At 42.5% G+C, this 13,808-nt stretch overlaps 1 protein-coding gene across 6 annotated transcripts in view; it reads left to right on the plus strand.

The window, feature by feature from the left end:
• USP9X (ubiquitin specific peptidase 9 X-linked) overlaps positions 1-13,808 on the plus strand; it is a 500,932-nt gene that overhangs the window by 368,957 nt on the left and 118,167 nt on the right. For all 6 annotated transcript variants that reach the window (XM_063955597.1, XM_063955592.1, XM_063955595.1 and 3 more), the window contains exons 27-29: positions 8,549-8,657; positions 10,305-10,451; positions 11,663-11,809. In XM_063955597.1, the coding sequence (XP_063811667.1) occupies positions 8,549-8,657; positions 10,305-10,451; positions 11,663-11,809 (403 nt within the window). The remainder of the gene's footprint in view (positions 1-8,548; positions 8,658-10,304; positions 10,452-11,662; positions 11,810-13,808) is intronic.

Genomic DNA, 13,808 nt, shown 5'->3' on the forward strand with positions numbered 1-13,808 from the left:
ATGTCCTGCTATACCCGGCGGCGTAACATAAGGTATATTTTGGTTAAATCGGATATTACTCCTAAACCCCATACCAATATGTGTTCTAACCCCCGCGGATGTATCCGCTGTACTTGTGTCACCTGCCAGTTTATGATCGGTGGTAGGACCTTCCAGCATCCCCTCACTGGCCGCTCACTGACTATTAATTTTACCTTGACATGCTCATCGAAATTTGTTGTTTACCAGCTTTTGTGCCCCTGTGGGCTGTCATACATTGGTAAGACCGAACGTATGTTCAAGGAACGTATGGCAGCCCACAGGTCGGCAATAAAATCAGCTATCGCAAAGGGTTCTAGTGACCAGCCGGTCGCCCGACAGTTTGCGATGGCGCGGCACTCATTAACGTCACTACGCTACCGTATGATAGACCATGTCCCCCCCCTTATACGTGGAGGTGACCGGGGACATAAATTACTGGAATGTGAGGTAAGGTGTATCCATCGGTTGGGAACTCTCCACCCAAGGGGCCTTAACGAACAGTTAGGTCTGCATGCATTATTGTGAGGAATTCTTTTGAAAAAATTTCTCTAAGGGAATTCCAGGTATCTACTATATGTTAGCATCTAAACTTAACTAATGACCATATAGCTGTGGAATTTGCAACACCTATATAGGGTGGCTGTGACTTATGAGCAGCACTCGCTTAGTAGATAGTGCTTATTTAGCCGCGAATTGCATTCATATTTCTTACTCCACTATATCAATTTGTCTTGACTAATATTCTGCAATGCTAATGTCTATTAAGCCTTGGCCGATTGTATATGCTTATCTATGTGCCGATCTCCATTTGTACGCACATAGCACAATGTTCCTGTTTGTGTCTTTGTTGTTTAAGTTGTTCCTATGGTGATGGGCACTGGCCGATTACGTCACCACATAGCGCCGACGAGCCTGGCGGGTGCCTGAGTTCCGGTAGCGCGTGGTGAGCGACGCACACGCTGGGTATTTAGGTGAGTACACTTTGTTTGCTGTATATGACCTGATGAAAAAGCTGTATTAAATTGCTTTGAAACGTTGTCCACTCCGAGGACCCTTTTGCCTATTTGTGATAGTCGCTTGGAGTGCCGTACCAACCCGCTGTATGTATGTATGTATGTATGTGTGTGTGTATATATATATATATATATATATATATATATATATTCATATATATATATATATTTATTTATTTATTTAACAGGAGCCTTGCTAGAATGCACTATGCTACAAAATTTCCACCAACTAAGACTCCAGGCTTGTGCAAAAACAACAAATACCTTTTATTCAGGTAGCTCAAAAACAAAGATATACATAAAACAAAGATCACTGTCTTTAGTATAAACTACCAGGGAGGTTAGGCCCTGCCTCACTCCCTCTTACTTAATAAGTAACCCTTCAGGTCCCTGCATCCTGACACTAGTGGCCCAGCCCTCCGGATCCCACTGTCCCTAGCAGGCCTATCACCTGTACACTAACTGCCTCCAGGAGTCCTGACTCATGGGAGAGACTCTGCTTTAAACCCAGCACCCAGGTGCTGGCTGATGAAGCAGCTTCTTGGGCTAAGAAGCCTATAAGACCTGGTCTGGGCCAAACGGATGGGAACCTGGTCCATCCACACTTCCCACCTACCCCCAGGACCCTGTGTGTAGCTTACAGGTGGCAAAGTACCTCTCCTGCCACTAAATAAAAAATAAAATTTTATATATATATATATATATATATATATATATATATATATATATATACATACAAACAGAAAGTTCAGCACTCACCAAAGCAAGCTCACTTATCTTCACAACATCAATAAATAAATGATGGGGGTTTAGTTAGTGAATTGGCCAATGCACGGAAGCCTGCAAACCGCTCGCCAAGGCACCCCATCTTCATGCAGGTCCTACACTATCACAGAGTCTCAAAAATTAAAACCTAGCAACTGTATCACACATAATATAACTGCAAATATGCCCACTTGGTTTACTGTGTATCTGCCAAATACTCCATGGCTTTTAAAGGTACACTAGTCACCTGACAGTGAGCTTGCTTTGGTGAGTGCTGAACTCTGTTTGTATATTTTTAAGTAGGTGGCCATGGGCTACATGCACCCCACCCTATGAGTGGTGAGTGCAGACTTCTGGGGTGGTGAGTGCTGTGGTTTTATATTTGTTGGTGTGTATATCTCCTATATATTAGCCCTGTGACTCTGTGGCTGCACTTCTAACGCTGGGTGGAGTCACAGACCCTGCCCTATCTGTGTCAGCACACCACATGACACACTATAGGAGAAGGGACCACCAGGAGACACACCATTCTCACTGACGGCCCACACTGCCAGGTAAGCAAACACCCACACACCCTCACCCCACTCTACTACACCCACCTTACCCACCACACACCCGCTACTAAGGCCGCCGCTAGCCCCCCCCTACCATCTCACTCCACGACCACACTGCACAGCAGCCTCCTTCATATCCACCCCCCTTCAGCAGCCAAGCAAAGTTCACCACACCTCCTGCCTGGCCAGCCGCGGACAGCCGCCGCTGGCCGCCATGCCACCATACACTGCCTGTATTCCACTGCCCAGCCGCGGACTGCACAGCAGCTGCCACTGGGCGCCAAGCCGCAGCCGCTTCCCGGCCGCCCGCTCCCATACCTACGCTCCCCAGTCCGCGGACGCCGCTTCCCCCCTCCCTCCCGCGGTTAGCTTCTGCTAGCCGCTACCCGCCACAGCTGCGGAGCCGCGAACGGCGCCTTTGTATGCAGAGGGGGGAGAGCTGTAAGGCTGACCGCAGACAGCTCTCACGGCAGCCGCGGTCCGTCTCTGAGAAGGCAGATCGCGGGGAGGGGGGGGGGGGGGGGGGAGTAATGCCCACAGGGAGGCCCCATAACTAAGCTGCGTTTAAGGCAGCAAACAGCTCAGGCTATTAAGCCTGTGAGGGGTCAGTGATTTACAGGACTGCTGAGCACTAAGATGTGTGTGTGTGTGTATATATATATATATATAGGGGTGTGGAAATCTATATGGATGTGTGTATATTTATGGATATATATTTCTTAATAAAATATGTTTGTATATGTGTGTGTGTATTGGAGTCACAGACCCTGCCCTATCTGTGTCAGCACACCACATGACACACTATAGGAGAAGGGACCACCAGGAGACACACCATTCTCACTGACGGCCCACCCTGGCAGGTACACAAACAGACACCCACACACCCTTACCACCCACCACCACCTACTTTACCCACCACACACCTGCTACCAAGGCCGCCGCTAGCCCCACCCTACCATGTCACTCCACCACCACACTGCACAGCAGCCTCCTTCACATCCACCCCCCTTCAGCAGCCCCGTCACCCTCAGCACACCGAGGTGTACCACTGACGCTTACACACATAACACCCCCTGCATCAGTGCCACTTACACACGTAACACCACCCTGTACCATTGACACTTAAACACATAATAATGCCCCCCTTTACCAGTGACGCTTTCACACGTAACGCCCCTGTAGCAGTGCCGCTTAGACACCTAACGCCCCTGTACCAGACCCGCCTAAACACGTAACGCCCTCTATACCACTGCCGCTTACACACGTAACGCCCACCCTGTACCAGTGCCGCTTACACACGTAACGACCCCTGTACCAGTGCCGTTTACACACGTCATGCCCCCTGCAGCAGTGACGCTTACACACGAAACGCCCTCTGTACCAGTGCCGCTTAGACACGTAACGCCCCCTGTACCAGTGACGCTTACACATGTAACGCCCCCCCCTGTACCACTGCCGCTTACACACGTAACGACCCCGTACCACTGCCGCTTACACACGTAATGCCCCCTGTAGCACTGACGCTTACACACGTAACGCCCCCTGTACCAGTGACCCACACGTAAAGCCCTCTGTACCACTGCCGCTTACACACGTAACGCCCACCCTGTACCAGTGCCGCTTACACGCGTAACGACCCCTGTACCAGTGCCGCTTACACACGTCATGCCCCCTGCAGCAGTGACGCTTACACACGAAACGCCCTCTGTACCAGTGCCGCTTAGACACGTAACGCCCACTGTACCACTGCCGCTTACACACGTAACGCCCCCTGTACCAGTGACACTTACACACGTAACGCCCCCTGTACCAGTGACACACTCGTAACGCCCCCCTGTACCAGTAACGCCTACACACGTGACGCCCCTGTACCAGTGCCGCTTACACACGTCATGCCCCCTGCAGCAGTGACGCTTACACACGAAACGCCCTCTGTACCAGTGCCGCTTACACACGTAATGCCCCCTGTAGCACTGACTCTTACACACAAAACGCCCTCTGTACCAGTGGCGCTTACACACGTAACGCCCCCTGTACCAGTGACACTTACACACGTAACGGCCCCCTGTACCAGTAACACCTACACACGTGTTATCACGCTCAAGAAAAGCACATCACGTCAAAGTACACATTACACCAACTGAACAACAAGGCCAGCTCCTTGGTGACACCCAACACTTTACTAAAAATGTTGTTTTCACTCAAATTTTTAACATGTAAACCATATCTTCACATACTTGCCTTGAACAACCATCTCCTCTATACATAACATTGACACCTACAATCTTACCAGCCTCCCCTATACACACTGCTCACCCACTCACAAAAGCCTGCACCCCATTCACCAGCACATTCCCTTTTGTCATACTACATCTACCCACAAACAAACCAACCATTCCATCACAACTTCACCATCTACTATTCTACTCCTTCACTTTTCTGTCCAGTTTACCGGGGCGTAGCCCCTTACGACGGTGTGAAGAGCGCCCGTAGGGCGCGATGAATCACCTAGTGTATATATGTATGTATGTGTATGTATGTATGTATATATATATATATATATATATATATATATATATATATATATATATATATATTAATTAATATATATTAATATTTTGGATATCTGATTTTTCCTTATTTTGGAATAATTGCATACCATAATGAGATATCATGGCGATGGGACCCAAATCGAAGCACAGAATGCATTTATGTTTCATATATACCCTTATACACAGAAGGTAATTTTAGCCAATATTTTGAAGGTAATTTTAGCCAATATTTTTAATATCTTTGTGCATTAAACAAAGTGTGTGTACATTCACATAAATCATTTGTTTCATATACACAGCCTGAAGGTCATTTAATAAATTTTTAATAACCTTGTGTATTAAACAAAGTTTGTGTACATTGAGCCATCAGAAAAGAAAGGTTTCACTATCTCACTCGAAAAATTCCATATTTAGGAATATTTGGATATGGGATACTCAACCTGTACATGCATGCATACATACATACATACATACATACATACATACATACATACATACATACATACAGCAGGATTGAAGGGTCCAGTCCAGATTTTGCCTCAGTTGTCAGCCAGAAGCTAGGCTAATTCATTAATTAACAGCACCTGTAATCTACCTTTTAGTATGTGTTCAGTGCACATAGACTTTGCTCCTGATAGCACTTAATGCCCAGGTGAAAGGTGGGGTTACATTAGGAGCCTTTTGGCACATGCACTGTTTGTGACTACGAACATTTGGACTATTATCTGCGGTGTTGAGAACTGCTTGTAAACCTGAACTACGATTCCTGCTTATGAAACTGTATCCTGCCTAAGGTGGAAATAAGGCTGGGTGCACATTTGCTGATATGCACCCAATATATCTGAACGTTCAGATCGTCCAGTGTGTATTCACTATATCGTTAACAATGCGCGCTCCCGCGAGTTGTTAACAATGTACAATATCTTTTGTTTGCAACTTGAAAGCTAAAGATATTGTAGAAGACGACATGCACCTGGATGTGGGTGCATGCCATCACTGACGAGAAACAAACTATCGTTCAGTGTGTATGAACAATATCGTTTACGTGGGGATCTTGCACGATGTTACATCGGCAAGTGTGTACCCAGCCTAAGTGTGTTGGATCTTACCCAGCCCATGCAATATCTGTCACATAAATTTTCAGACCCATAAATCATTATTCACTGCTTGCATACAAAATCAACTCCTTCAGTCTAGTGATTGGTAGAAACACCTTTTGCTGCAGTAACATCTATAAAGCTGGCCATACACCAGGCCAACTTTCCTCCAACCATCCAACTAGTTGGTTAGTTCTGAATATCTGGTAATGTATTGGAGCAAATGACAATCGGGAATTGCTCCCAAAGGCTGGAAAACAGACTAATATGGTCGTTCAGTCAAGTCCGTTGAATCTTTCTGAGCTAACCAGCTTGTCTGAAAAACAATCTTCGGCTGTTTTCCAGAGTGTTGGAGCAAAGAGAGTTACTTAAATATATCTGCTATGATAGGGGTGTGATTTTTCAAATGGGTTCACAGGAAATGCTGCATATCTGATCTTGGTGATTGGATGTTCGGCATCTACACTGAATTTTATTCTACCCCTTGCTCCTGCACTATCGTAGGAAAGCAAGCTACCCATTGTTAGAATACTATAGAAAGTGTTTTGTTTTTTTTTCATCTGATTTTATTTGACATTTAGACAAATGACTCCATTTATGAAATACGTTCCTCAAATCAATTTCTTAAATAGATTCATTGAAAAGTTGATGGGGTTTTTTTTTCTTCATCCTTCACTTGGTTATCACTGGTATCTATCAGTTGGCTGCTGAATTGCTGTTTTGTGGTTTTCTACAATGGCACAGCTGCCATTTTTTCAGTATAATACTCACAACTCAAGTGAACATTACAATGCAAGTATATGGCTTTAGATAAATATGGAGCTAAGCACAGGGACACAAGATGGGGATATTCAGATGGATTGAGATTCATGTAGACAGAGCAGAGGTTCACAATGCAAGACAGACGATATATCTTTGGGGGTCAGTCTTATTTGGTGCTAGTGGTGTACCCAGAACAGTTCTTTCAGTGAAACGCCCCTTGCGTTTTCTGAGGATATTTGCAATGTTTGTGTACAACTCCTGTCCCCCAAGCAGGTGTAAAGTTATAAATAGTTATTGAAAGGTAAAAATGTTAGGACACGGTTCAGAACCTCTGATAACCTCTCCCAATAAATAATAATGGACTCAGGTGTTTAAATAGCATACTTTGGCTAATAAAGATGACCGTTTTCAGGTGTATTTCTCTATAAAGCTTTTATGGGTTAAATGATGTGGATCAGGTATGTGGCGTGTTGTATTGATGAGAGAGGGATTTTTAACTAGTAGATGGAAGCTAAAAAAAAAACAACAACTTTTTTTTGCAGTGTTTTACAAACTTGTATGAAAAAACTGAAAAATCAAATAATGTGTTTTTTTCTGTACCTCTAAATATTGGAAAGATTTTAATTTCCTTGGAAAGACAAAAATCACTTACTGGCTCTCAATTTTTTTACCATTAATAAGAAATGCAAAACTCTTTCATTTGACATCTTAAAATCTCCAATAATTTTTCTATGGCCACTAACGGCCTTCTATGTGGCCCTGCTATCTCTTCAATTTTTGGGGTCCATGATGGTTTCCCTACTTTTTCATGCACTTCTCCCTGACCGCTTTTCCGTGTATGTGTGCATTCATGTGATGTATTAGCGTTTCATGATGTAACTCTTTAGCAAACTCCTAATTAATAGTATTGATCTCTGTGTGTTATGCGTTTTGTGTTATGGTGCCCTCTGCCAGCTTTCTTGTTCATCTCATAATGGTTCTAGACAGAAGTATGAAATGTTTTCTGTCCCTTTAAATGGACTTGTCTGCTGTCATTGTTCTCCTTTCTGACCTCTGTGCTTTGCAGTCATGTGTTTTATACTATCCACCTGAGGGTTTTTTTTGTTGTTTTGTTTTTATTGCTGGTAGCCATGGTACAGTTGCAGTCTATCTGCTCTTTGTATCCTAGAGCAATAGAAATACATGTCTGAAAAACAGACAAGGAAGCCAGAAAGTTACTGTCTCTTTTCTCATTCATATTGAATTGTTTGTGCTTCTGTTAAATTTGCTGCACAATGTGTTAATTGACTACACATTGCGTAGTTGTATGTTTCAGTGGGGATGCAATCACCATCCCGGCGTTCAGGATACTGACGGCGGAATCCCAACAGCCGGTGAAATGCCTGCGCGCACAATCACGGCACAACCCCCCTATTTCCTCTCAGCTGGTGGTCCACGTCACCCCTGGAGGGTGAATTTAACCCTGTTGGTGAGCGAAGCTCTACACCAGGCCCGAAGCATGGCGAGTGCAGTGAGCGAGGTTTCATGCTGCGGTCGCTGCCGGGATTCCGGCTGGCGGGTTCCCGGCGTTTGTCTCCTGACCGCCGGGATTACATACTGATTCCATTCTGTGTACCAAAGCCTGATTAATTTTATATTAAAATGATTCAAAACTGCATGTATTGGTGTTAATATATAGTGTCACTCTCCCTATCTCAAATGTTAGTTAGAGCTACAGAAAGTACACTGATTGTAACTTGGGAAATATGTTGGCTAATGTGCTCTTAATGTTTTGCATATTGTAGACTGGTAAGACAAATGGCGCAGGAGCAGTTTTTTCTTATGGCAACAAGGTGCTGCATGGGACACAGGCCTCTTATCTTCTTCATAACCTTGCTTTTCACCGTACTGGGGGTAAGTTCTTTACACAGTTTGGACAAATGTTCATTACTAGACCAAATTCAATGGGGAATATTCAATTGTTTGAAAAGTCAGTTAGGGGTCTGTTTTTTCCTATCGAATAGGAAAAAAACAAGACACCCAACCGACTTTTCAAACACTTGAATTCCCCCCTATATGTCTACTTTATTGGGGCTGGGTGGGGTATATCTTACTTAAGTGTTCAATGTGTTGTCCCAAAAGACAATTTATACATTTTTTAGTTTAGTTATAAAAGGATTGCACAAGTAATACAGTTGGCCATAGTTTTGTTCTCCCCAAATACATTTCTATAGCTTTGTTGTTGTTGGGGGGGTTTTTTAATAGGTTTTTAGGGATAACTATAATGTATAGTTTTTTTACAGCCTATGCTTACTGTGAAGTGTGATAACTGGTGTTTTTATTTGACCTTTTCTTATTTTAACTTTTTACTACAAAGAGCATGAATTTACATCCACTTACACGTCAAGTGACATTCTAACAACAGAGCAGGATCTAAAGAAATATTCAAGTACAGGGGCTTTCCCTTTATTTAAATGCCAGTAGTAAACTCGCGGAGCAATCCTTCGCTGTGCAGCCAATCAAATTATATATACTTAGGACGGATTTCCAGCTATTAGCTGTCTTTTGAGTAGATGCAGTGTTGCAAGTGCTGCTCAGATTACACCAGGAAGTAACACTGCACTCTTGTGTGGAATATCAGTTTATGTGGGGATGTACAGTTATATTACCGAGAATACCAATTAGGTACCATCATTTCATACAATTATTTTTATTTTTTATCTGTTTTTAAGTGCTGTCAATTTTGGCAGCCCTCTAATTTCAGTGTTTTTTTATTTCAATTGTTAACTTACTATTTTATTGGACACTGAAAAGCAACCAGAGCTTTTTTGTTATTGTGAAAATATTTCTATACTATCCCTGTTCCTATATCAACTGTGATACTTGTAGGCCAACCCCTCATGTGAATGCTTCATCCACAAATGCTCTAGCAGAAGTAAACATCAATTGAGTCAGGCAGTTATTAAATATATAGACTGAGATAGATATAGATGTATATAGGTGTGTGGAATATCATATAAGCTAAATTATAGCATTCTTTGGGGCACATTTAATTAAGCACATTGTAGTCACTTAAAGAAGTTGACAACTTTGCTCTAACTTAGTGGTGCGGTGCAAGGTATAGTTGCTTGTGAAATTTTGATGGAACCTCACTGCTAATTGAGTCTTACCCTTAAAGTCCTTTAGTAGAAGTTTTGCCTATGGAATACCTAGTTTTATTTAGTGTTATACTTGTTGAGATGCAAAGTATTTAGTATTACATAATCTGAGCTTCCAGAAAATGGGTGGATCTCTTTTGGTCTGGAATCATTAGGCTCTCTAAGAAAATGTAGCTGCTTAGTGCTTTTTTAAAAGTAATTCTTACAAATATAAATGTGTTTGATACAAGTATATACAGTTAAGCCATTTTAAAATATTGCTACAAAAATATAACGACTATTAGTGAAAACAGTGGTTCTACTTCGGCTGCTTTTTTGGCTACATTTACTGCTAAGTAAATTGAATTTAAAGTGTTGTAAAACAAAATCAATAGAAGTTTGACTGCTTCTGTTGGATTTACAGAGTACGGCTAGAGAACGGGCCAAACATGCTGGAGATTACTTCACCCTATTAAGACACCTCCTGAATTATGCCTACAATAGTAACATTAATATCCCCAATGCAGAAGTGCTGCTCAACAATGAAATTGATTGGCTCAAGAGGATAAGAGTAAGTATTGTATTATTATTTTTTTAAATCACTCGATTGTATAAGTATCTATGTACATTATTATTGGACATTTTTGGGTTTGGTGATTGTCAGGAGAATGTCTGATGCCAGAGTTTATAGTACCTACAGTGAAGCATGGAGGTGTTGGTGTTATGTTGTGGGGCTGTTTTAGCTGGTTTGATATTGGTACGCTAGTTGTAATGCATGGTCACATTAACTCTGACGACCATTAACTCTCAGAAGTATAGAGATGTTCTCGACAACTCTGTGCTCCCTACATTGTGGAAGTTCTGCGGAAACAACAAATGGTTTTTATAAGGACGACAATGCTACCTGTCATGTTTTCAAGGCGATGCTGGACTGGTATACTGTAAATTCGGTAAACCCAGATGCATTGGCCAGTTCAGAGTCCAGGTATTAACCCCACTGAGAACCTCTGAGACAAATTGGAGCAATGGTTGCATTCCAGGCCAACTCAACCTTCTTTAGTGTCACAGTTGGTCACTATTCTTAAGGTGGAATGGCAAAACATGCCACCTTCTGCTGTTCAGGAACTTGTGGACATTTGCCAAGAACGGTGTTTGCTGTATTCTGTGCATGTGGTGAATTTACAAAGTACTGATTGATCTATTTGCTGTCAGTATCCAATCACTGTTGTGTACATAGTGTAGCTTATGTGGCACCCTCCGCAGAACACTAAAGGTCTTGATTTGCCCCCCACACACAGCAGGATGCCTGTTTACTCTGCTCTTAGGGGGATTTATTGTAATAATTACAATATGTCTGAAGAGTGTGTGCAGAGACGCGATGCAAAAATAGAAGTTGAGCTTTGCAATACAAACTGTAATTCTAGGAGTAACCATATCTATAAGCTCCTACTTGGTACAAAATTCAGGTAATTTTGTCTAAGTGGAAATAGCCATATGCACCTCCAGGTATTTAGGAACATTCCAAATAAGGTGCCCTCTATATGAACAGATCACAAAATAGTGTAATTGTTCTTTTTGTAGCAAAGATGCTTTAAGCTTGTCTGTGATTCTGATTATTTTCCCAGCTAAATATGTATTTTGTAATTTTGTTTTTAAATGCAGAAGATTTAGTATATAGGACCCAAGGGCATATTTTATCAACAGTATTGTTAAAGCATTGTTGTGTTAACATTTGTGACCTTATAAAATAAAATCTACTTGTTTGGCCATAACTTTGTTTAGGATGATGTGAAAAGAACTGGTGAAACAGGTATTGAGGAGACCATTCTTGAAGGTCACTTGGGAGTAACAAAAGAATTGCTAGCATTCCAGACACCTGAGAAGAAATACCACATTGGGTGCGAGAAAGGGGGCGCTAATCTTATTAAGGTACAGTCCATTTTGGGTTTCCTTCTGTATTTACGTGTTCCTAGTACATACACTCACTCTGTGCTGTCATTTGTGGGCTGAAGCATTGTTTATGTGAAAGTTAAAATTGTTGTCGCTCTTTTCTAGGGAATTGGTTAGGATTACATTGCTAATATATTTAAGCATAGAGAATTGCTATTGTACCTCATTGAACCGTAAAGCCCTTCATTTTAAAACCATTACCATTTAAAACATTTGTTTTGAATTGGAATATCGCAAAAACTATTTTTGTGACCATAGTGTAGGGACACTTCCATTCCTCAGCAGAATATCTGTTCCTTATTGTTTATGCAGCCAGAGAAGTGGCTGAGAACCTAGGCACAAATTCAGAAAATACAAGCAAGAATAGAGAGAAAATACATTTTTGTACTTCATGCAAATGGTATCATATGGGAAATTTTATACATATGCTTACCCAAATATGTGAGCTATTACATCAGAAAAATAACTGACCTATTTCTTCACTGACAGCTCTTCTTTGTAGATCTACTTTGTTTTAGGTCTATCCATGCACTGTAGGGAAGAAAAACAAGAAAAGAAAAATAGTGCGCACCATTGTGGGGGTGAAAAAATGAATAAAAATGTGGTTCACCGGAGGGAATACATACTATATCCCGGTTGACAAAATCTGACATGGATACCGTATAGGTGTACCGCGTGCCCTTGTTTTAAATGTCTGTATTTTGACAATGTCGGTATTTTGACCATCAGGATTTTGATTGTAGGTAAATTTACTAAATTGTCACAGATATAACTGTCACCATATTCTGTACCCTAACAGGCTAGGTTCGTCTGGGTCCGCTAATATTGTGCGTCATAGTATTTATCCAATACGCATATTCTACTGTGTACTCGGTCACATAATACCGGTTTTATTCGCAGGTGTTGTACTTTGGCTTTATCGTGCTAAGTTGCTTTGTTGTTGCATTTTTTTCATAATGTTTAACAGAAAGGGCATTAAATCAGTGGAAGCGCCTGCATCATGCAGAGCATGCTCCAGGGATTTACCAGAAGGGAAAGTTTTGTATGATGGTCTATGTACTTTGTGTCATACACCACCTAGTCAGTCCCAGTGTCTGGGTCTACTCAGGAGCCACCCTGGGCTGCGTTCACTAACCTACTGGGTAGAACGCCTTACGCCCCCTATGGGACCACCTGTACAACTACTGCCACATATTGTCCCTATGGTTGATTTGCCTTGGGCAGAAAATGTATCTAACCAGCTGCAACAATTAAATCAGTCCTTGGTTAGACAGAAATCCACCCCAGGTCTCGCCCATGTCTCTGGGTCATGTAAGCTGGCTACTTCCTCCTCACAGTCCACATACCTCTCTGATGTTTCATCTGAAGAGGAGGGGGAACATACAGTCCTGTCAGACACTGAATCTGGTGTTACTGATGAGGATTCTCCATTGCAAATTGGATGTCCCTGCCTTAGAGGTTGCTATTAAACAAATCCTACAAATCTCTGATGAGGAGGAGTCCACTACTGTGGCAAAGAAAAATTATATGTTTAAACAGCAGAAAGTCGTTAAAATTCTGTTACCACATTCTGACCATTTAGTGGACATCCGAAAGGATTCCTGGTCTACTTCAGGGAAGAAATTCCCTCTGCGTAAACGGTCCTTGGCTCGCTATCCTCACCCTGCAGAGTTATGTAGTAAGTGGGAAAATTCGCCGCCGGTGGAATCTCACGTCACCCGCTTTGTGGGGTCATCCACTCTGCCTGTCACCACTGTCACCTCACTGAAGGAACTGACAGATAAGCATGTGGAGGGATGCCTGAAGTCTCCTTACTCCCTTACAGGAGCTGTGCGTAGGCCCACTATTGCTGCCTCTTGGGCTGCAAAAGGTATTGAGGTGTGGGTTCAGGCATTAGAGGAAGAGCTGCCCGAGGATATTTCTGACAATGCCAGACAATACCTGTCTCACATTACCACTGCCGCCTATTACATTCAGG

The sequence above is a fragment of the Pseudophryne corroboree genome, chromosome 2 (assembly GCF_028390025.1).
Source record: "Pseudophryne corroboree isolate aPseCor3 chromosome 2, aPseCor3.hap2, whole genome shotgun sequence".
NCBI classification, from domain to species: Eukaryota; Metazoa; Chordata; class Amphibia; order Anura; family Myobatrachidae; genus Pseudophryne; species Pseudophryne corroboree.